This window comes from Mustela nigripes, chromosome 17 (genome assembly GCF_022355385.1).
Source record: "Mustela nigripes isolate SB6536 chromosome 17, MUSNIG.SB6536, whole genome shotgun sequence".
Lineage (NCBI taxonomy): Eukaryota > Metazoa > Chordata > Mammalia > Carnivora > Mustelidae > Mustela > Mustela nigripes.
In genome coordinates, this window is record NC_081573.1 from 14,778,214 (window position 1) to 14,802,236 (window position 24,023).

General features: G+C 46.8%; 2 protein-coding genes across 5 annotated transcripts in view; both read left to right on the forward strand.

Annotated features, from left to right (window-relative positions):
- The window catches only part of FBXO27 (F-box protein 27), a 35,888-nt gene extending 14,931 nt beyond the window's left edge, over positions 1-20,957 (forward strand). The window contains exon 6 of the mRNA XM_059382497.1: positions 20,879-20,957. Coding sequence (XP_059238480.1) covers positions 20,879-20,905 — 27 coding nt within the window. The 3' untranslated portion in view covers positions 20,906-20,957. The remainder of the gene's footprint in view (positions 1-20,878) is intronic.
- Positions 1-24,023, forward strand: part of FBXO17 (F-box protein 17) — a 99,366-nt gene that overhangs the window by 48,463 nt on the left and 26,880 nt on the right. Inside the window, exon 1 of one of the 4 annotated variants that reach the window (XM_059382493.1) lies at positions 20,937-20,957. The exons of 1 other annotated variant lie outside the window; for it this stretch is intronic. Coding sequence is in view for 1 of the 3 variants with exons in the window: in XM_059382488.1 (XP_059238471.1) it covers positions 21,965-22,397 (433 nt within the window). In the remaining 2 variants the exon portion in view is untranslated. Of the gene's footprint in view, positions 1-20,936; positions 20,958-21,911; positions 22,398-24,023 lie in introns of those variants that run through there. 2 more of the 4 variants (XM_059382488.1, XM_059382490.1) reach the window with 2 other exon arrangements.

Consider the following 24,023-nt stretch of genomic DNA (forward strand, 5'->3'; position numbering starts at 1 on the left):
AGGCAGCGGCTTAACCCACTGAGCCACCCAGGCGCCCCGTAAATAAAATCTTTAAAAAAAATTTTTTTTCACTTGAAAAAAATATTTTTTTTGCCACAGATGGCTTTTATTCTTTTGTTTTTTTAAAGATTTTATTTATTTATTTGATAGAGACCACAAGTGGGCAGAGAGGCAGGCAGAGACAGAGAGAGGGGGAAGCAGGCTCCCTGCTAAGCAGAGAGCCCAATGCGGCGCTCGATCCCAGGACCCTGGGATCATGACCCGAGCCAAAGGCAGAGGCTTTAACCCACTGAGCCACCCAGGCGCCCCCTTTTATTCTTTTTTTAAAAGATTTTATTATTTGTCAGAAAGAGAGAGAGTGAGCAAGTGCACAAGCAGGCAGAGTGGCAGGCAGAGGCAGAGAGAGAAGCAGGCTCCCCACTGAGCAAGGAGCCCGATGCGGGACTTGGTCCCAGGACCCTGGGATCCTGACCTGAGCTGAAGGCAGCAGCTTAACTGACAGAGTCATCCAGGCTTCCCTTCACTTGAATTTTTATATGTTACCAATGATCATCTGAAAACAAAATTAAGAAAATAATTCTATTTACCATAGCATCAAAATGAATAAAATACATAGAAATAAGTTTAACCAAGGAAGTGAAAGACGTGTACACTGAAAACTACCAAACATTCCAGACAGAAATTAAAGAAGACATAAATAAATGGAAAGATACCCCAGGTTCACTGATTGGAAGACAATATTGTTAAGATGACAATACTCTCCAAACTGATCTACAGATTCAATATAATCCCTATCAAAATTCCAGCTACCCTTTTTTGCAGAAATGGACAGGGTTATCCTAGAATTCATATGGAATTGCAGAGGGTCCCAATTGCAAAAGTAATCTTTAAAAAGAATAAAATTATAGGATTCACACTTTCAAGTTTCAAGACTTAGTGCAAAGCTACAGTAATCAAAACAGGGTGATAAGGATAGACATATAGATAAATGGGATAAAATTGAGAGTCCAAAAAAACCTCATCTTCAGTCAGTTGATTTCCTACAAGGGTATCAATACCATCCAATGGGAAGAGAATTGCTTTTTCAGCAAATGGTGTGGGACAACTGAATGACTGTGTAAAAGAATGAAATCGAATCCTTACCTCACACCATATACAAAAATCAACTTGCAGTGGATCAAAGACAAATCTAAGAGCCAAAACTATAAAGTTCTTAGAAGAAAATAGAGGAGACAATCTTTTTCACCTTGGATTTGGCGACTGATTCTTAGATATGGCACCAAAAGCACAAGCCACAGAAGGGAAAAGCTAGATAAATTGGACTTCCTCCAAGTTAAAAACTGATGTGCATCAAAGGACACCATCAAGGGTGCCTGGGTGGCTCAGTGGGTTAAAGCCTCTGCCTTCAGCTCAGGTCATGATCCCAGGGTCCTGGGATTGAGTTCCACATCCGGCCGTCTGCTCAGCAGGGAGCCTGCTTCTCCATCTCTCTCTGCCTACCTCTCTGCCTACTTGTGATCTCTGTCAAATAAATAAATAAAATCTTAAAAAAAAAAAAAGGACACCATCAAGAACGTGAAAAGACAACCTACAGAATGGAAAAGAATATTTGCAAACCATTATCTGATAAAAGCCTAGTATCCAGAATATAGAAAGAACTCTCACACTCAACCAGGAAAAAATAGACCAGTTTTTAAATGGGCAAAGGATACGAATAGATACTCCTGTAAAGAAGATGTACAAGTGGTTGATAAATATACAGAAATATGTTCATCATCATTAGTCATTAAGGAAATGCAAATCAAAACCACAATGAGACACCACTTTACACCCACTAAGATGACTATGAGCAAAAGCATGGAAAATAACAAATGTTGGTGGTGAAAAATTGGAACCTCAGGCACTGTGGGTCTGTGGGCATGTGAAATGGTGCAGCTGCTTTGGAAAGAGTTCTCCCAAAAGTTAAACATAGAATTACCATATGACCTGGCGATTTCATTCCTACACGTATACCTAGGAGCCTTGAAAATGTGTTTACCCAAAAACTTGCACGTGAATGTTCAGAGCAGCCTTATTTATAATAGCTAAGAAGTGGAAGCAACCCAAATGTGTATCAAGTGATGAACAGATAAACCAAATGAAATATATCCATAACATGGAATATTATTCAGCCAGAAAAAGGATTGGAGGTGGGGAGGAATGAGATACAGAGCCACTCTATAACATGAACCCACCTTGAAAAGCTTATGCTCAACGAAAGAAAGCAACGTATGATATGATTCCATTTCCATAAAATGCCCAGAATAGTAAAATCCATAGGGAAAGAAAATAGACTAGTGGTTGCCAGGGGATGGGGGTGGGGGCGGTGGCCAGGAGAGTGCTTATTGGTAGTTTCTTTATGGAGGGATGAAATGTTCTGGAACAATATGGTGAAGATGCTTGTACAATGCTGTGAGTATACCCAAAGCCACTGAACTGCACATTTTTAAAGATTTTATTTATCTATTTGAAAGAGAGAGAGGCTGAGAGAGGGAGAGAGAAGGAGCAGGGAGGAGGGAGAGGGACAAGCAGACTCCTGGCTGAGCAGGGAGCCTGGTGCGGGACTCCATCCCAGGACCCCAGTATCACCACCTGAGCCGAAGGCAGTCACATAACCCACTGAGCCACCCAGGCGCCACTGAATTGAACATTTTTTTTTAAAGATTTTATTTATTTATTTGACAGACAGAGATCACAAGTAGGTAGAGAGGCAGGCAGAGAGAGAGGAGGAAGCAGGCTCCTGGCTGAGCAGAGAGCCTGATGCGGGGCTCGATCCCAGCGTCCCGGGATCATGACCTGAGCTGAAGGCAGAGGCTTTAACCCACTGAGCCACCCAGGAGCCCTGAATTGAACATTTATAAAGATTTTTTATTTTATTTATTTGACACAGAGAGAGATCACAAGTAGGCAGAAAGGCAGGCAGAGAGAGAGGAGGAAGCAGGCTCCCCGACAAGCAGAGAGCCTGATGCGGGGCTCAATCCCAGGACCCTGAGATCATGACCTGAGCCGAAGGCAGAGGCTTTAACCCACTGAGCCACCCAGGCACCTCAGAATTGAACACTTTTAAATGGCTAACATAGAGTACAAAGTATTAAGTGAATTTTACCTCCATTAAAAAAATAAAAGTTCGGGGGAAGAAATGTAAAGTGATGATAACCGAATGAGCCACACTGATGTTGTAACAAAAAAGGAAAAACACAAGCTTGGCCCCTGAGGAGGTACCAGAGTTGGGGGAAAGACATAGGTGGTCTGCATTTTTCAGAACTGCTCCCAGAATCAGAAGCGTTGCTGGCCTCCCCAGCTGAAAACACCAGAGGGTTGCCCACTGGTTTATGTTACTTTCCTTCTGGAATTTTGTTTCATGCTAGGAATTAGGTACATGCTACATTCAGCACAAGACACATTGCTAGGGAACGGTGGGGACACCTCCAGAAGCCAAATTTCTAGATGCCAGTCAAGGGTCAACCTTGCAAGAAACCCTTCTAAATATAGAAGACTTGGGGTGCCTGGGTGGCTCAGTGGGTTAGGTGTTTGACTCTTGGTTTCAGCTTATGTCATGATCTCAGGGTCACGATCTCAGGGTTGTGAGATCGAGCCCCACATCAGACTCCACGCTCAACACGGAGTCTGCTTGAGATCCTTTCCCCTCCCTCTCCTTCTGCCTCTGCCCCTCCCCCTGCTTATGCTTGCACTCTCTTGCTCTCTCAGTCGCTCTCTCAAATAAATTAAAAATACTTATTAAATCTTTAAAATTAAACAAGTAAATAAAATAAAGACTGAAGCCCCAGACCTGCTATGGTCTTTTCCTCAGAGTTCCCCATTCAGTTCTTTGTAGCCAAGCCCCCGAACTTTTTTGAGTTACCCTTCTAAAATACACGGAACCTCCTTTTTTATCTCTCTGACTCCGCAGTCCAACCCTCTCTCCCCCACTGAAAGGCTGTGACCTCGAAGCCATCGGTATCAGTAATCTGGGTGTGAGGCCAGCATCTTCCATATGAAGTTTGCAGCAGGATAGCCTTCCGCTGTCTCCTGGAGACATTGTACCAAAGCTTTAGCGAACAGATCTGAATGGCAGGAGTACACGGTGTTCTGCAAAAAGCAGAAAAGGGCAGACTCCACACTAACACTGAGCTATAGGCTCAGGTGAACAGTCACCTGCTAACCTCATTATCAAACAAGAGAGCTCTACAATCCTTTTTCCCTCCTGATGTAATAAAAGTCACCGGCTTCTCATCCTGCCGTAGCTGGTCTCTGCCACCGGCAGCACTTCTTAGACTTTTATTTTTCACATCAGCACCCCACTTCTGGTATCAATTTCAATATTAAATCAGATGCAGACCAGGCTGTTGTAAGAGCCTCTAAAACACAGGACCCCAAGCGACATGGAAGCTCATCCCCCATCTAATATTTTATAGGCTGGTGGGCAGTCCAGGAAAAGGAGATGGCTCTGATCCTTGATCTGTCCGTTTTACCATCTTGGGCATATGCCCTATTTCCTAGGGGCACCTGGGTGGCTCAGTCAGTTAAGCAGAGGATTCTTGTCTTCGACTCAGGTCATGATCTCAGGGTGGTGAGATCGAGCCCTGCATGGGGCTTCACACTCAGTGGGGTGTCTACCCAAGAGTCTCTCTCTTCCTCTCCTTTTGCCGTCCCCAACCCCTCCCTCTCTCTCTCTAAAAATAAATAATAATAAATCTTGGAACTGCTACTTTCCATCCATTGGGGAGGAAGAAGAGGGGAAGTATAGGAGATTTGCTTTGCTTTTAAGGAGATGAACTAGAAATTGCACACAGTATCTCTCTTTACATCCCATTGGCCTGAACTTAGTCACGTGGCACATCTAGATGCAGAGGAGGCTGGGAAATGTAGTCTGTGGCTGGGTGGCCAACTCAGACTCGAGGGTTTTTATTTTTAAAAGGGAAAATGGATTTTGAGAGACCTGATGAATTTAGCAGTCTCTCTCATGGACAGTGTGTATTAACTACTCAATGTCCTCCAGTGTCCCTTTCCTCCATATCTCTGGTTACAAGTTTTCCTGGTATAAAAAACACATTTCCAAACTTTCCTTGTAGCCAAGTATGGTCGTGTGACAAAGTTCCAGCTAATGCAATGTAAGGGAAAATGATGTGTGCAACTTTTGACACGTGATTTTAAGGTGGGGGAAGCATGCCCTTTCCATCTCCTCTTCAACATTCCTGCTTCTGGGAGGGTAAATGTGACAGCTGGAGCTACATCGTGGGCCATGAGGACGAGAGCCACATCCTAAGGTTGGTAGAATGAGAAGCCAGGAGCAGCCTAGACCTTAGATAATGGTGGAGCCACTATGCCCAACTGAACAGCCCACAACAGAATTTTACCCAAGAGAGAAATAAACTTGTATCTCATTTAAATTACCATGATTTTGAGTATCTATAACAGCCAGCCAAAACTTCACAAATCTTCACAGCCTAATTTTCATAGAGAGTGCCATAATTCCTGGACCTTTTGCAACTTACTTTTTCAGCTTACATTTTGTATACATATCCCTATTGGTTTACATATATCTGATATTCTTTTTTTTTTGCACAGTTCCTTCAGAAGTCATTCCCCTGAAACTTTTTATTTTATTGTGGCAAAATAAACAAAACATAAAATTTCCATTTTTAACTTTTTTTTTCTTAGTAATCTGTACACCCAACATGGGCTCAAACTTAACAACCCTGAGATCAAGAGTTGCGTGCTCTACGACTGAGTCGCCCTTTAACCATTTTTGAGTGTACAATTCTGTGGCGTTAAGTACATTCACAATGTTGGAGAAGTACCACTATCCTTTCCAGCACTTTTTCATCATCCCAAACATTTACATTTAAGTAAGTAAGTAATTAATTTAATTGTACCCATTAAACAATAGCTTCTCCGACCTCCTCCCCAACAGCCTCTCTACTCTACCTTCTCTCTATATAAATTTGCCTATTCTGGGCTCCTCATATAAGTAGAATCTGACAATAGCTGTCCTTTTGTGCCTTTCTAAATCATTCACCTTAACTACTGTATGACTTAGTATCCGTCTCCTTGTTTAGGTCACCTCCGTCATCCTTTAATTAGGTCTCATCATTTATTCCAAAATGAGCTCAGACATCTTTTCCTGGCATTTGATGCATCTTACTTTTTTGTTGTATAAAAGAATGGACTCTTTTCTTACAAATTATACTTTCTAATTGGTCATTGCCTTTATTATCAGAGTGCTTTTTTTTTTTTTTTTTTTTTTTGCAGGTTGGTCTTACATCTAGCTGACTTGCTAAAATTTCCTCTTGGATCTTTGCAGGGAATTTTTCTAATTAACTTTGATATTTCTTACAGGCAGTGTCCTTAGATCAGGTTGATGATTCCCCTTTCTAGTTGGGTCACAAAAGTTTTATTTATTTTTTTTTCAAAGATTTTATTTATTTATCAGAGAGGGGGGGGGGGGAGAGCAAGCACGGGCAGACAGAATGGCAGGCAGAGGCAGAGGGAGAAGCAGGCTCCCCGCCGAGCAAGGAGCCTGATGTGGGACTCGATCCCAGGACGCTGGGATCATGACCTGAGCCGAAGGCAGCTGCTTAACCAACTGAGCCACCCAGGCATCCCCACAAAAGTTTTATTATAAATGAGAGATCAGGGGCGCCTGGGTGGCTCAGTGGGTTAAGCCGCTGCCTTCGGCTCAGGTCATGATCTCAGGGTCCTGGGATCGAGTCCCGCATCGGGCTCTCTGCTCAGCAGGGAGCCTGCTTCCTTCTCTCTCTCTCTCTCTCTCTCTCAGTGTACTTGTGATTTCTCTCTTAAAAAAAAAAAAGAGAGATGAATTTCATACAATGTTTCTCCTCCTGTAATTTGTTAATATGGCATATTACATTAATAGATTTTCTTTTTTTAAAGATTTTTATTTAGTTATGACTACATTAATAGATTTTCTTAAATTTTTATTGTGGAGGGGTGCCTGGGTGGCTCAGTGGGTTAAGCATCTGCCTTTGGCTCATGTTATGATCCCAGGGTCCTGGGATCGAGCCCTGCAGTGGGCTCTCTGCTCAGTGGGGAGTCTGCTTCCTCCTCTCTCTCTCTGCCTGCCTCTCCTCCTACTTGTGATCGCTCTTTGTCAAATAAATAAATAAAAATAAAAAAATTTTTTTAAACTTATTCTTTAAAAAAAATTTTTTTTTTTAAATTGTGGAGCAGAGCCTGCCTGTCTGGCTCAGTCAGTAGAGCATGTGATTCTTGATCTTGGGGTTTTAAGTTCAAGCCCCATACTGGCTGTAGAGGTTACATTAAAAAAAAAAAAAAAAAGCCCTTTAAAATTTTTTATTGTGGAGGGGAGCCTGGGTGGCTCAGTCAGTTAAGTAGCTGCCTTCGGCTCGGGTCATGATCCCACATCTTGGGATTGAGCCCCACGTCTGGCTCCCTGCTCAGTGGAGAGTCTGCTCATCCCTCTCCCTCTGCTCCCCGCCGGAACGAGTGCGCTCTTTGTCTCTCTCAAATAAATAAATAAAATCTTTTTAAACAAATGTTTATTGTGGGGAAGTCTGGGTGGCTCAGTCAGTTAAACGTCTGCCTTCAACTCGGTTGTGATTCCAGGGTCCTGGGATCAAGTTCCACATCGGACTCCTTGCTCGGCAGGGAGCCTGCTATTACCCCTGCTTGTGCTCTCTCTCTCTCTCTCTCTCTCTCTCTGACAAATAAATAAATAAAACCTTTTTTTAAAAAAAGGTTTATTGTGGAATTGTCTGCACCTATTGATATTAGGTAGAAAAGTGGAGTGGACCCTCTTTTATACAACAGCCCAGATCTCCTCTTCAGGGTGGAGGCATTCTTTCCACGACTGCTAGTGGCTCATGGCACATGGCTTCCAGCTGCGCCTCTGTCTGGGAAAGACCGTCAGCGGTAGAGAACCATCTTGCTCAAGCTCATGCTTCTTTCTGAGGGGGAGCCCACGTTCTGCATCTGGGCAGTAAGAGGGACAAAAACCTGGCTCCATGCCTCAGCGAGGAACAACCCAGAAGGGCCATTCCAGTTCCAGGTTCCCCATCAGATGGACTGAGACCCTTGATGCGACCGTATCAGCTTCTCCCAGCACCAGCCCTGCCCCCTCTCTTCCTCACACACGTGTCCTAGAGCACTCCCCGCTAACCGTCCTCTCTGGCTGCAGATCCCAGCTCGGAGTCTGTCTCCCGGGAAACCCTACCGGTCAATGACTGCATGTATGTATGTGTGTTTACTTCTAAACAAACATAAGGGGCGTCTGAGTGGCTGAGTCCTTTAAGCGTCTGCCTTGGGCTCTGGTCATGATCCCAGGGTCCTGGGTTCGAGTCTGGGTGGGGCTCCCTGCTCAGTGGGGCGTCTCCCTCTCGCTCTCCCTCTCCCACTGCCAAGCATCCTCCAATCCTTTCCTACTCTTCCTCAGGTCTGCCTTGTCTCCCCATCATCCATCCAACGGGCTCACGGGGTGCTCCTGAAGCCCCCTCCGGTTGCCAGCCAAAGTCAGTAATGACAGAGCGATGCCGGACTGTGGCATTAGTAAAGAATGCTGCTGTCGCCCAGGTCCTAACACAGCAGATCTGTTATTTGCTGACCATTCCCCCTTCCTGGCTAACGGAACCCCTATCTTTCTGGTCGGGGCAGCAATGTTCCAGCCACAGGAGGTGAAGTAGAGACCGCCAGCCACGGCTCACCTGTTCTCCTTTGCTGGATGCTTGCACTCACATGCTCCTGTGCAGGAAAAGTGGCCATGTGGTTAGGTCTGGGCAAAGGAGCTCTGCTGGGTGGCCTTGCCCTCCCCACTTCTTCCTGCCTCTGTGAGGTTACAGTACATCCAGCGGAGGCTGTCATCCTGGAGGATAAAAGCCAAATGCTGAAGATGATGGAGGGGAAGAGAAAGAGCCAGGCTCCTCCACTACCAACCACAGCAGCCACGGAACCCGCCCTGGAGCTGGCTGGCAGGGATGGTGGGGGGGAGGTGGGCACTCACTTACAGGCAGTCACAGTGCAGATCCCGGATGGGAGGCGGCAGGACCCACATGTCATTTCCACCCTGCCGCAGATCCAGGCCCACCTCTGCAGGGGGATGGGTAAGAGGGGCCTACCTCTGCCACCCCGCAGCCTACTCACCCCTGCCCTACGCTTGCACAGCATTGCTGCCCAGCAGGGCCCGTCCCTGCCACTTTCCTGCCACTGGCTCAGCCGCCCTGCCCTTGACATCTTCTCTGAGGACATCATCATGCCTGCAGGGGTCCTCAGGAGTTTTAAAAAATGGAAATCCAATAGGGCGGCTGGGTGGCTCAGTTCGTTAAGTGACTGCCCTCAGCTCAGGTCATGATCCTGGAGTCTGCTTCTCCCTCCGCCTGCCCCTCCCTGCCCGCCCTATGCTTTCTCTCTCTCTCTCTCTCTCTCTCTCATTCTCTCTCTCTCTCAAATAAATAAAATCTTTTTAAAAAATGAAATACAATAGGGACGCCTGGGTGGCTCAGTGGGTTAAAGCCTCTGCCTTCAGCTCAGGTCATGATCTCAGGGTCCTGGGATCGAGCCCCAAGTCAGGCTCTCTGCTCAGCAGGGAACCTGCTTCCCTTCTTCTCTCTCTGCCTGCCTCTCTGCCTACCTGTGACCTCTGTCTGTCAAATAAAAAAAAAAATGAAATACAATAAAAAATTGATTTGTCAGAGTACATCACATATAGGAAGGGTAAACATTGCTGCAAGAAATTCTGTTTACTTTTATGTATACTGATTGTTATGGAAAATGTGTTCTTTTTAAGATTTTATTTATTTATTTTTGAGAGAGAACAAGCTGAGGCAGAGGGAGAAGCCAGCCCAATGTGGCGCTCCATCCAAGGGATCTGGGATTATGACCTGAGCCGAAGGCAGACGCTTAACTGACTGAGCCACCCGGGCACCCCTGGGGAATGTATTTCTTTCTGAGATTATGGCTACCACATTTAGGAAGACATTGCACCTTCAAGTTCCTAGCAAGTGCCCAGAACAAACTGCTGCTGGGCCCTCACTCTCCCCCACCTCCCCACCTGCGCCTCAGGCCCCTGAGGCCGCCTTCAGGAAGAGGCCCCAGTGTTCAACCAGCTGCTCTGTTCCAAGCCCTTTGCCTGGTCCTGGATTTTTCTCTCTCTCTCTCTCCCCTTCTCCCACACCACATCCACACCAACCCAACAGCAAATCCCACTTCTTTCCCTCAAGACATACACAGAATCTGCCCTACCTCTGGGGCCACTGGGCTCGGAGTCAGGCAGGATCACCTCTGGCCTTGATTAGGACTCATCCAGCTAGCTCCTCCCCTCAGGACCGAGGCAAAGCACCCCCCACCCTGCCGCCCCATGTGCTCTTCTCTGGGCTATTGCACTGCCTCCTCAGTGCAAGGGGCAGGGCTGGGCTCTGAAGTCACATGGCCAGACTCCTTCCACTGTCCTCCTCCAGCACCCCCCCCCCCCCCCCCCCCCCCCCCCCCCCCCCCCCCCAGCCTGTTATCTGATCTCCCGCCATCTGGGCCCCTTGCTACCCCTCCTCCTGGCGACAGGGCCTCTGGAGTTTTTGAAAAGTTGAACCCAGCAGCTCCACACCCTCCCGGCCCCCCCAACCCCCACTCAATACACACACAAACACACACACACACCAAGGCTGGCTGCACCCTCCCCACATTCCATGGACTCCGACGTGAGAGCTGATTCATCCCAATCTCCAGATCCCTGATCTCCAGTCCCCAGGGGACCCTCTGGGACCTCCCTGTTCGTTTCTGGGGTCACAACCCTCCCTTTAGCCTTTTCATTTCTGGGATCACAACCCTCCCTTTTGCCTTTTGCTCCCTGGCCAGGGCAGAGCCAGGCAAAGGGCTGATGAGTGATGCCTTCAACACACTGGAGATCACTGAACTAGTCTCCAGGGGCTGCAGCCAGGCCAGACACCGGGACTCAAGGCTCGTGGAGGGAGAAAGAATGCAACCCGGAGTTGGGCAGTAGACAGACCAGCTGACGCCAATCCAGCTGTGAGCAGGCCGGTAGCAGGCGCGCAGATTTCCTCTGATTTCACCAAGTGTGAAATTGCACACATATGAGGTCATGGTACAGCCTGACCCGGGATGCGGGCCCAGGGACCAAAGCTTCACAGCCCATGAGCCCCTTTGTTATTGTAACTATTTTAAAAGGGCCCAGCATTCTGGAGTGTTCTTCTGGGGAATTTATTTTAATTTTTTCTTTTTTTTCCCCCCTTAACTAGAAAGAGAGCTCTGTTCCAGTTCCAAACCTCTGGCCAAGAATTAACCTCACCTTGCCAGTAAAATTTTCCTTACTTACAAGTGTGTTTTAATGCCCAGCTGTAAGCAAGGCTTATAATTAAAAAAAAGAAAGACACCTCACTGGCTCAGTCAGTAGAGTGTATGACTCTTGACCTCAAAGGTTATGAGTTCAAGCCCAAGTTGGGCATGGAGGCTAGTTAAAAATATATATAAAAGAAGAAAGTCAATTGAACCAACAGAATTAGTACTCCTATGTTATGTTTTTTAAATTATTTATTTATTTATTTATTTATTTGTGTTAGATTTTTTTAAAGATTTTATTTTGGGGGGCGCCTGGGTGGCTCAGTGGATTAAAGCCTCTGCCTTTGGCTCAGGTCATGATCTCAGGGTCATGGGATCGAGCCCTGCATCAGGCTCTCTGCTCAGCAGGGAGCCTGCTTCCTCCCCTCTCTCTCTGCCTACCTGCCTCTCTGCCTGCTTGTGGTCTCTCTCTCAGTCAATTAAATAAATAAAATCTTTAAAAAAAAAAAAGATTTTATTTTTGGGGTGCCTGGGTGGCTCAGTGGGTTAAGCCACTGCCTTTGGCTCAGGTCATGATCCCAGGGTTCTGGGATCAAGCCCTGCATCAGGCTCTCTGATCAGTGGGGAGCCTGCTTCCCCCTCTCTCTCTGCCTCCCTCTCTGCCTACTTGTGGTCTCTGTCTGTCAAATAAATAGAAAAAATATTTTTTAAAAAATATTTTATTTTGTTTATTTGAGACAGAGAGAGAGAGGAGGAGTGAGAAGCAGGCTTCCTGCTGAGTAGGGAGCCCAATACGGGGCTCAGGGCTCGACCCCAGGATCCTGGGATCAGGATCTGAGCCAAAGGCAGACGCTTAACCAACCGAGCCCTCCTGTGTTATGTTTAAGAGTCATCTGGGATATTTGGCAGGGTGGGGGAGAATCATCTGGGATATTTGGTATTTAAAGTATTTGTAATGCTTAAGAGAATTTGGCATCAGCAAAAATATGACAGATTTATCCTGTAGATGTAAGTCTTCCAACATAAAGTGCATAATTGAGTAATCCATTATTTTAGACTTGTAATTTTTCACTGGAACGTGCAAGATAATTTTTCTAGGTGAGTCCTGGAATGTTTAAAATATCTTGATACTCTTATAATGTATTATGAGAGTTAAGTACCTGGGAAGGTTTCACTTCTTAGGCACTTCTGTTGAGCTTCCAAAGAAAATCGAACAGTTTAAAATGTTAAAGCAGAACATTAAAGGGAAATTAATTAATAAAGATTCTAAATGGGATATGAAGTTGTTGAAACTGGGATGGGTTGACCATTCATCAAAGACCTCCCCCAAAAGCGGTAAAATTGACCAGATTTATAAATAGAATAATATTTGGAAATAGAACTTTGAAACTTAAGGAAGACAATGTTTTTTATTGGTAGTTCTTTTGGTTTGGTTTCGTTTTTTCAGTAGGCTCCATGCCCAACATGGGGCTTGAACTCACATCCCTGAGATTGGTCGTATGTTCTACCAACTGAGCCAGCCAGGGTGGGTGGGTGTTGTTTGTTACACAGCAATAGCTGATGAACACAACAGTGATAGACTCTTATTAGGTGTAAGACACCCCCAGAAAGAAAACCTACATTTCCCACACTCCCTTGCAGCCAGGCCTGGTCATGTGGACTGTGGTGGCGGTGACAAGCCCTTCGAACAACCTAGACAAGACCAACACCCAGAAGGAACCAAGATCCCTGACTGATTTCATGGAGCAGAGCTATTTTATCAGCCTGGAAAGAAATAGGGAGCGCAAAATAAACTTCTAACTTGGATCTCTGTTAGAACAGCTGAATCTAGGGGTGCCTGGGTGGCTCAGTTGGTTAAGCATCTGCTTTTAGCTCAGGTTGTGATCCCGGGGTCCTGAGATTGAGTCCTGCATGGGGCTCCCTGCTCAGCGGAAAGCCTGCTTCTCCCTCTCCCTCTGCCTTTCCCCTGCCCCACTCTGCTCTCTCTCTGTGAAATAAATAAATAAAATCTTTTGAAAAAAGCTAAATCTCAGCTTTTCCCAAACCCAAAGCCGAAAAGATTATGTATAATCTTTTCATTGATACGCCGTTTTTAAGAAAATTGGCCTCATTCTGATCCATAAAATGATAACCCAGATCTTATAGTTTGATGCACTTAGCACATGTTCTTGGTTCTGCCCCCCCAACATATTATAATTGTTCATAAATATATGTTCGCTCATGTAAATGATGGGACACCCCACTGCTTAGCACAAGTGCCATCAGTCAAGCATCATGCCGCTCTTTTTTTCTTTGCCTCGGGGGAAGTATTGTTTCTACAGGCTGGATCCATATATTTCTTTTTTAAATTTTTAAAAAGATTTTATTTATTTATTTATTTATTTATTTATTTATTGGCAGAGAGAGAGAGCACAAGCAGCAGGGAGAGGGAGAAGCAGGCTCCCTTCCAAGCAGGAAGCCCCAGGCAGGGCTCCATCCCAGGACCCCAGGATCATGACCTGATCCCAAGGCAAGAGAATTTGAAAAGAGTCATACGTTTCTTTCCAAGTTCTCTTCTCACAGGCTGGCAGAACCTCTAGCAACCCACGGTTCCCCGTGCCTCCGCTAGCCAGCCTGATAAAAGCTCCTGGCTGCATTTCTTTCTAAGCCTGAATCTTCAAAGGAGATCCAGGTTTCAGACCCTTGATATCTGGCAAACAGTGCCTCCGAGGAAGCTCTGCGCAGTGTTGCCCCCGGAAGTGTGCTTTGCGGCAGCGGGACGTGAACCCACGGTGTTCAGAGAGTCCCCGCCGCGTGCGAGGCCCCAAGCGGTAACCCCGAGGTCTCAGCTCTCTGATGCAGCAGGACCGCTCCTGCTGGGGTGGCCAACTTCACAAAGCGAGGGCAGGAGGAGAAAGCAGAGGGCCAACACCTCAACGAATCCATTTACAAGATTCAGTGACAACAAAGCCTGGGGAAAACATCTGCCCTGGGAAGGGGGGGCCGCTGAGGGTAATCGTGGTTTTTATGCTTGTAGACAGGTCAGCCTGGGATAGTGGCTGCCGGCTCCCAGGTCAGCTCCGGCTGCTCCCCTTCTGCAGTTGTCTTGGCCTGTACATTTGGGATAACAGTGGAACCTTCCAAAACCTCAGAGGGTTGCTGGGAGCCTTACATGGGACAACATACCTAGGGCTCCCAGCCCAGCACCTTGGCATTTAAGATTTTGGAGCCGGGATGTCTGGGTGGCTCTGGGGGTTAAGCATCTGCCTTTGGCTCAGGTCATGATCTCAGGGTGGCAGGATCGAGCCCCTGTAGGGCTCTTTGCTCAGCAGGGAGTCTGCCTCTCCTTCTCTGTCTGCCCCTCCCCATCCCCCACTTGTGGGTTCTCTCTCTTTCTCAAATAAATAAATAAAATCTTTAAAAAATAATAATGAGAATAAAAAGAGGAAACAAGTGTTGGCATGGAGGTGGAGAAATCAGAGCCCTCATATGTTGCTGGTGAAGACGTAAAATAGTGCGACCACTGTGGAAAACACTTTGGTCCCCAAGAAGTTAAACATAGAGTTACCATATGACCCAGCTATCTGCTTCTGGGTATCTACCCAGAAGAACTGAAAACAGGGCTGAAGCAGGGACTTGCAAGTCAATGTCTGTAACAGCTTTATGCCTAGTAGCCAAAAGGACAGAAATCAGACACCTTTCAACGGATGAATGGGTTAACAAAATACAACAGAATATGACCAATCCATAGGAAGGACTGATACACACTGCCGCATGAAACGTTACGCTAAGTGCAAGAAGCCAGACACAAGAGACCAACTATCACAGGACTCCACTTCCATGAAATATCTAGAAGAGACAAATTCACAGACTCAAAAAAAGTAGCTTCGAGGCTGCCAAGGGCTGTGGGGAGGAGGGCATGGGGAATTATTGCTTGATGGGTGAAGAGTTATGGTTTGAAGTGATGGCAAATTGGGCAAAGAGCAAATAGTGATAGTTGCCAAGCATCATACACTCAACTAATCCAAAGGGCTAAATTGGCAAATCTTGTGCTATATATACATATATTTTTACCACAATAAAACCATTGGGGTTTTCTTAAGCTGCACCAATGAGAGGCTTTGGGTGTAACTGGATAGAAATAGGTGGTGCGGGCATCTGGGGGGCTCAGTGGTTTGGGCCTCTGCCTTCGGCTTATGTCATGGTCTCAGGGTCCTAGGATCGAGTCCTGCATCAGGCTCTCTGCCCGATGGAGGACAGAGGAGGGAGCCTGCTTCCTCCTCTCTCTCTCTCTCTCTCTCTCTCTATGCCTGCCTTTCTGCCTACTTGTGATCTCTCTCTCTGTCAAATAAATAAATAAAATCTTAAAAAAAAAAAAAAAAGAAAAAGAAATAGGCCGTGCTCAGAACCATGAGCTCCTGCGCCCACCTGCCAGCCTGCACTATGGGGAGAAAGGTGCTGAGGGAAACTCTGAGGGGAAAGCCTGACCCGGGCCCCGACCCAAACCCATGTGTTTGCTCAGAGCTGAACCCGTGGCCTGACCCTGAGCAATGAGGACGTCAGAGGAGGGCTGCTGGGGCAGGTGCTCCCTGGTCTCATCACTGATCTTGAATCATTGGCCATCCTGAGACCCGTTCCACCTACACCCTGGACCTCAGCAGCGCTACTCACCCTGACTCTTCGGGGTGGCTGAGTACAATCCAACTCCCACAGGAAACCAGAATGCAAATTGGACTCACCATAATAAAGAAACAAATTTCAACCCATGGTGTCAGCACAGTTGTGACAGGTGTCAGCGCAAGTAATTAGTTTGATCATCATTATAAGGTCACATGATGGCTTTTTGTCTGCTTGTTGGGTTCTTTACAACATCATTTGCAGACACTGGATGTTAGAATGGTGAAGCGTCCAGGGTGATTGCATTTGGCAGGAGTGTTTAAGCAGTTACGGAAATCTAGTGAGAGGAAGAACTGCTGAACGATTTTTTTTTTTTTTTTTTTTTTTGTCAAAGAAAAAAGAAAGATTGGGGCGGGGTGGCTCAGTCGGCTAAGTGTCTGCCTTTGGCTTAGGTCATGATCCCAGGGTCAGGTTCCTTTGGCTTAGGTCATGATCATCAGGTTCCTTGCTCAGTGGGGAGCCTGTTTCTCCCTCTCCCTCAGTGGCTCCCCCTGTTTGTGCCCCTCTCTCTCTCTCTGCCAAATAAATAAATAAAATCTTAAAAAAAAAAAAAGAAAAAAAGAACAAAGATTAGTTAGTATTCCTATCTGTACACATGCCCCATGGATTGTAGGGAATCTAGAAAGAAGCATGGCAAGATGGCTGCTCGCATGCCTTACTGATGAGTTATGGGTAATTTTGCAGTAGCTAACACAACTTTATGCACATACCTTATTTTAAGTATCACTTTTTTTAATGAGCTAGAATTCATACAACAAAAAAATTCATCATTTGAAAGTGTATGACTCGTGGTTTCTAGCCTACTGACAATGCTGGGTAGTTACCATCACTAATTCCAGAACATTCTATCCCTTCATTCCTGGCGATCTTGGCAGCCCCTCGCAATCATTAAGCTACTTTCTGTTTCTACGAATTTGCCTATTCTGGTGATTCCATATAAAAAGAATTGGTACTACATGGGGTTTTTGTGTCTAGCTCTTTATTTTGTCACATGCTTTCAAGGTTCATTCATGTTGGGGACACCTGGATGGCTCACTCCGTTGAGCGTCTGCCTCCAGCTTGGGTCATGATCCCAGGGTTCCTGGGCTTGAGTCCCACATCAGGCTCCCTGCTCAGCAGGGAACCTGCTTCTCCCTCTAGGCTAGAAACCTCCCCCTCCTTGTGTTTTTTTCTCTCTTTCTCTCAAATAAATACATTAAATCTTAAAAAAAAAATTTTTTTTTCGGGCACCTGGGTGGCTCAGTGGGCTAAGCCCCTGCCTTCGGCTCAGGTCATGATCCCAGGGTCCTGGGATCGAGCCCTGCATCAGGCTCTCTGCTCAGTGGGGAGCCTGCTTCCCCTCTCTGTCTCTGCCTGCCTCTCTGCCTCCTTGTGACCTCTCTCTCTGTCGAGTAAATAAATAAAATCTTAAAAAAAAAAAAAAAACCAACAAACTTTCATCTGTGTTGTAGTATGAATCACCACTGCCTCCTTTTTATGGACAAATAAGCCATTCCGATAATTCCACTGTATTATTCATTATTATTATTATTCATTAGTTTATGGACATTTTGGTCGTTTCCATCCTTAGGCTATAAGGGATAATCTCGTTATGAACATTTATGTGCATGTTTTTGTGTAGACTTATATCTGTGTTTCTCTTCAGTGTATACCTCGGAGTGGAATTGCGGGTCACGTGGTAATTCTAATGCTCAACTTTTTGAGGAACTAGCAGACTGTTTTCCAAAGCAGCTGCCCCATTTTCTGTTCCCTCTAGCACTAGTGTATGAGGCTTTCGGTTTTTTCCACGACCTCAGCAACACTGTTATTGTGCCTTTAAAAATTATAGCCCTGCACATACCTCTTGACCTGGTGGTTCTATTTCTATGTGATGTAGTACACGTTGGTAATAAATACACTAGGGGTAGCTGGGTGGCTCAAACGGTTAAGCGTCAGACTCTCGGTTTCATCTCCTAAGTTGTGAGGTGGGGCCCTGAGTCTGGCTCCCCGCTCAGGGGGCGTCTGCTTGGCTACTGTCTCTCTTGGCCCCTTCCCCTCCTCGCTCTTGCTCTCTCTTTCTCTCTAAAATAAATTAATTTTTAAAAAGGGCCTCCTTCCTTTAAAAATTTATTTTATTTTATTTTAGGTAAGGATTTCATTTATTTATTTGACAGAGAGAGATACAGCATGAAAGGGAACACAAGCAGGGAGAGTGGGAGAGGGAGAAGCAGACTCCCCGCGCAGAGCAGGGAGCCCAACACAAGGCTCAATCCCAAGACCCTGGGATCATGACCTGAGCCGAAGGCAGATGCTTAACAACTAAGCCACCCAGGCGCCCCTAAAAAAAATTTTTTTAAACAATAATTTTTTTTTAATTTATTTAACAGAGAGAGATCACAAGTAGGCAGAGAGGCAGGCAGAGAAAGAGAGAGGAGGAAGCAGGCTCCCTGCCAAGCAGAGAGCCCGATGCGGGACTGGATCCCAGAACCCTGAGATCATGATCTGAACCAAAGATACTTAATGACAGAGCCACCCAGGCACTCCTAAAAATTTTTTTTTATATAGTAAATACAATAGATGACACACATCGTATTTGGCAGCAATGTCTATAATAGAAAATTCTGGAAATATATTTCTGTCAATAAGGGTCAAGAGAAAAATATTGGGTACATCCATACAATGGAGATCTACGTGGCTGTTAAACAAACAAACAAATCTATGTAATGATATGGAAAGAGCATGAAACTCTACTAAATGATAAACGCAGTGTCGAGCAGGGAGAATGTGATTGTTTGTTGAGAGTGTGTGTATGTGAACCATCTTGTATATGTATAGAAAAGTTCTGCAAGAACAGATCAGAATCCAGGGAAAACTGAGGGAAACTGAGGGCCCTGGTAGAAGAGAGATGAGCATTGGGAAACCTCTTTCATACCTTCCAAATTGTATACAACGCAAATATATGACCCTGATTAAAATGAAAGCTTTAAAACACTGGAAACTAGGGGTACCCGGGTGGCTCGGTTGGTTAAGCATCTCCCTTCACCTCAGGTCATGCTATCGGGGTCCTGGGTTCGAGCCCCACATCCGGCTTCCTGCCCTTCCCCCACCCTTGCTCCTGTTCTCGCTCTCTCTCTCTCTCAAATAAATAAAATCTTTAAAAAACAAAACACTGGAAGCTAAACAGAACCTCTGTGTAGGCCTGATGTAACTGGGAGGCAGTCTGCCTTGTCTATTTCAACCCTCTTCCCTAAGGGAACTGACAGCACAGTGAGACAACTAAGGGCCTTCCTTGGGTCCCTCAGGAATCAGAGGTGGCACCTGGAAATTCTTCTGTACCCTTGTTTGTATAAATTAAGTGACTAAAAAAAGGAAATCAACCAACCATGGCCAAGGGCTCAGGAAGGAAGCTGTGTTCACTTCCCTTTGCTGCTGTCACCAATTACCATAGCCTTCATGGCTTTTTTGAGCTTCTAGTGCCCACCTTTCCTCCTGGGCTTTATTCCCAGCCAGACAATCCAGGATAATCTCCCCAGCTCAAGGTCCTCAACTCGATCACATCTTCGCAATCCCTTTTGCCACTCAAGGCTGAGGGCATGGATATGTCTTCAGGGGGTCATTACCCAGCCAGTGCCGGGACCTTCACACCAGACAGTTTAACGCATTTCTGGTCGACAGATCAGGTGGAGGCTTGTGGACATGAACCAGAGTGAGGTCATTCATTGCATTCAGGAAAGAACTGCAGGGAAGAGGCAGCCCAGCACGACCAAGGTTCTAGGGTAGACAAGAGTGAGAAAAGACAGCCAAAGCGGGCTCAGATGATAATCTGTCCAAGCCCTCTGGACCCTGGCCTCCCTTCCTTCCCCAGGGCCCAGGCCATCCAACATTCATGTGCCGGAAAATAAGAACCAGTTCCCTAAAGAGATCCAGCTCTCCGAGAGTCTGAGATGCTAACTAGGAGGCAAACTGGCTTCCAGAAAGAGCCAGTCCTACTCTGGTGCTTGCAGAGGACTGAAGGGGCAGCCCACAGCGGTGCTCCTGGCCTCTCATTGCCCCCCCTCCCTGACCACATGTGAGGCCAGACTGAAGGCAAGCCCCACACCCAGAGACAAAACTGCCATTCATGCCCCAGCTCAGGGCAGAGCCCTGGAGGCAAACAGTCCAGCATTTATAGCAGGAAGCACAGCCCCATCGCCTACAGACACAGTCCCTCATCTGAGATTGGCAAGGAACAAGCAAGGATCACCAGACAGGACCCAGTCGAGGTGTGCACACCGTAATCACGTGGACTTTTTTTGAAAAGTACTGACCAGTTCCTGGGTATAGATCCCCCATTTTCAATGTCTGAATTTTTGCTGGTTATTAAATGTAGGGGTAACTCTCCCCCCCACAAGAATTCTGCATAGGTAATTTTGTGTATTTTCTAGAGTGTCACATCAAGAGACACTTGATGTCATAGTGTCCCACTCTTGGGGACAACGTTTGATCCTTTGGTTAAGAGGGTGTCAGCCAGAAACTGCCCCCCCACTAGGTAGGTACATTTTTCCCATTTGTAATGAATAAGTCGTCTGTTGGGTAATAATTCTGGACTGTTCTCCAACATTCTACCAATGGTTTTAGAATCCTTTGATGATCCAATTATTTTACTGGGGACCCTTAATGGTTTGTTGTTGTTGTTTTTCTGATTTATCTGCAATAAGCTGTATTATTTGATGAAATAAATTGTTTAGTGCTTCTAAACTTGCATAAACTATACAGGCTGCACCTGGCCCACAGAAGGTGTTTAATAATGGTATCGATTTAAAAAATCATCGCTACTATTCATTATGCACAAACAAACCTGCTTCATAAATCAGGCCCCCAAACTCTTCAAGCAATCAGGCCTGACTAAACTGACATCAGGTAAGTGTATATTCCAATAAGTGTATATTCCTCTCCATAGATGCTGCGAAGCAGAAATATCACGTGATCGTGTTGTACCATCCTGACCTTGCTGGGACTACTGCAGTACCCTGGATATGGTATAATCATTCTATAACCTTCTAGAATTAAAAAAAAAAAAAAATCCGGAACCCAAACCATATAGCCCTAAGCCTTTCAAGAAAGGGACTGTGTGTGGCTCTGTATTAAAAATACCACCTATAATAAAATAATTTTACAACCCACAGTAGAAAATGCTTCCTAAGGAGGTGGTACAAGTGAGAGGTCACCTTTCTTCGGGGCCGCAAGCGCAGGACCTCGCACCCTCCTCACGATGGCGCTGTGGTGCCTCGTTGATGCTCCTAGCAGAGGGGGCTTGGGGAATCCATGCTCCAAGCCTTGCCAGTTGTGTGACCCCCAAACACGAGACTTGCAACCCGTGCAAAGACCACGTAACTCTGTGCCTCAGTTTCTCATGAGAGGCGTCCTTGGAGTCACGCACAGAATGCATTTAGCACAGCGCCTGATAGGAGCGAGGGCCTGGGGTAACTGGGCCAGGCAACAAGACCTGGTGTTCAGAAGTCTCGCTCTGGGATAACCCAGGTCAATCTCTTGATTGAGGTCCCTTGCGATCTAGGTCAATCGGAAGGAACTGGGGCGGCCCAATGGGTGGGGGGCTCCATTCTTACTGATACTAAACTTAGGATTAATTGGTTTGTCTACAGTTTAAGGGAGCGGGTGGGTTTCCAAAGTAGGGACATACTGGCTATCGCTGCCGCTGCCACAAACAAGTCTGTGTGGGAGAGAGGGTCCCCTTAAGAGCCGACCTGGGCTTCTGAGACTCTCTCTGCTGGGGACACAGCGCAATGCGAGAGCATCTCTGTGGATAGGCACTTGATCCAGAGTTGCAAACCGGGCCCAGGGTCGGAGTCACAGCTATGCCATTTACAGCACTGGCCAGATGGCGGGAGAGACGTTTCCAATGGCGGAGGCGGCTGCAGGCAGGAGGCCGGCACGAGAAAGAACCAAGATTTGGGGGGAGGAGGCGGCTGGAACGAGGCCCACGGCGGACGCTCTCGGGGAGGTGGACCTCACCCCGCGGAGGTGGATGGGGTGGGCACGGGGATGGGGTGCCAATTCACAGGGCGCCCGGCAGCAGGTGCCCACGTGGGCCAAGTGTAGGCTCTCCCAGGGGCGGGCCCCTGGCTCCCAGAGCGCGGGGGCTGCGTCTCCTCCCCGCCGGCCTCGCGGCAGCTGGGCCCTCCCCCGGCGCCGGCAGCCTCGCGGATACCGCCCCTGCCTCCCTCCCGCCCGCCGCAGCCGCCTGCCGGCGGATCTCCCAGCCGCCGGCCCACGCGTCCGCCTCCGGTCGTCAGCCCCCCGCCCCCGCAGAGGACCGACTGCCCAGACCGCCGGTCCCGGGGCTCCTTGGGCGGGGCCGATCCCAGGGAGCCCCCTGACTGCCTCCCAGAGCTGGGTGGGGAAAGGGAGCTTAGCCCGCCGCCGCCTCCGAGCTGGCCGCCAGGTGAGCGCCGGGACAGGTAGGGACGCAGGTCGGGACACGTGTCCGGTCCCCACTCACTTCCGCCCTAGACCCTGCCGGGAGGGGCGGGTCCCCGGGAGTCCCGTGCCCCAGACCCCCTCCCCGGGTCCTCCCCGGGTCCCAGGCTCCGCCAGCCAGCTGCGCCCCTTTAAGTCCAGAGTCAAGCACACGTTTGAAAAGCCCCAGGTGGTACGGAAAAGGCTTTGCTTTTAGACGGGTCCTCTGACGCCCACGCGTGGCACCCCGTTGCTCCTCGGCGGAGACCACCCTGGGATAACCCCCCCCCCCCAAAAAAAAACCGTACCCGATCAACACGTGTGCACAGCAGCCAGCGAAAAGGCCAGACCACTTTTTACCAGTTCTGGTTTCTGTCTCTTCTGGCTGGCGGCCCCTTCGCAGAATCCGTGAATCAGAAGCCTCCCAACACCGTTTCTTGATTTAGCAAGTTTGTTTTTAGCTGCGGCCGCTCTTCCCAATTTAAGTTTTGTTCTACTAAGTTAACTTTTCCAAGTGTTGAGCAGTATCTTGTGACGCTCTGTGTCCTGTTCTTTCTATCTGGATCCTTCAGCTTAGCGTCTAGTAACGAACAATCTGGAAAGATTGCGGTATTAGAAACCTACTTTTAAAATAAATAATTTTTTTAAGTGCCTAGGTATGACATAAGAACAAAAGACGAATAAGGCAGACGAAGCTTCGCATCAAGCAAAGCCCTGAAAACAGCAGCTCCCCCGCGCCCCACAGTCGGTTAAAATTTTATGGGATTAAATGACTTTTCAGAAATGGCCAAAGTAATTGTGATCTGTGGTGCGTTTTTTTAAACCTTTGCTCCTTTTTATTCCTCTGGTAGTTCCTTACATCTTTAAAGCAAATTCTGGGCTGATTTCTTACTTTGTCAACTTTTAGACAATGTCCAGTAATCCCTTACTAAAAATAGATGGGAGACAGCTTTCCTAGTGCCCACGTTTCCCTCGGCCCTGGATAATCACACATTCCTTGTTGTTTCTGTGTTGGCTGCTTTTGTAACATCAAACAAACAAACAAAACCCACCTTTTTAAACATGTTTCTTATTGCATTAAATTTTTGTTGTTGCTTTAAAAATTTATGGGATCTTTTGACTACCCATTTTGTGAGGCCTGGCTGAGGAATTGGCTTTAATAATTTTTTTTAATAAAGTTTTTATATTTATTTAAAGACTAATTTTTTCACCCAATGGAGTCATATATGTGGTTCACAAATAAATAGAAATGAGTCTACCTTTTTTTTTTTTTTTTCTGTTATAGAAGTACTGCCTCTTTAAGAAAATGGAAAGATCAGTGTTTTAGATATAAAAGGGTTAGGGAGACATGACTACCCTTTGCAGTGTGTGAGTCCCTAATTTTGTCAGAAAAAGCTAAAAAAGACCTTTATGAGACAATGGGGGAAGTTGTTCATGGACTGAATATTAGATAACAGAATGGATTTCTTTGTACTGGGGTGGCTGGGTGGCTCAGTGGGTTAAAGCCTCTGCCTTCAGCTCAGGCCATAATCCCAGGGTCCTGGGATCTAGCCCCAGGAGCCCCATATCAGGCTCTCTGCTTGGCGGGGAGCCTGCTTCCTCCTCTCTCTCTGCCTACCTCTCTGCCT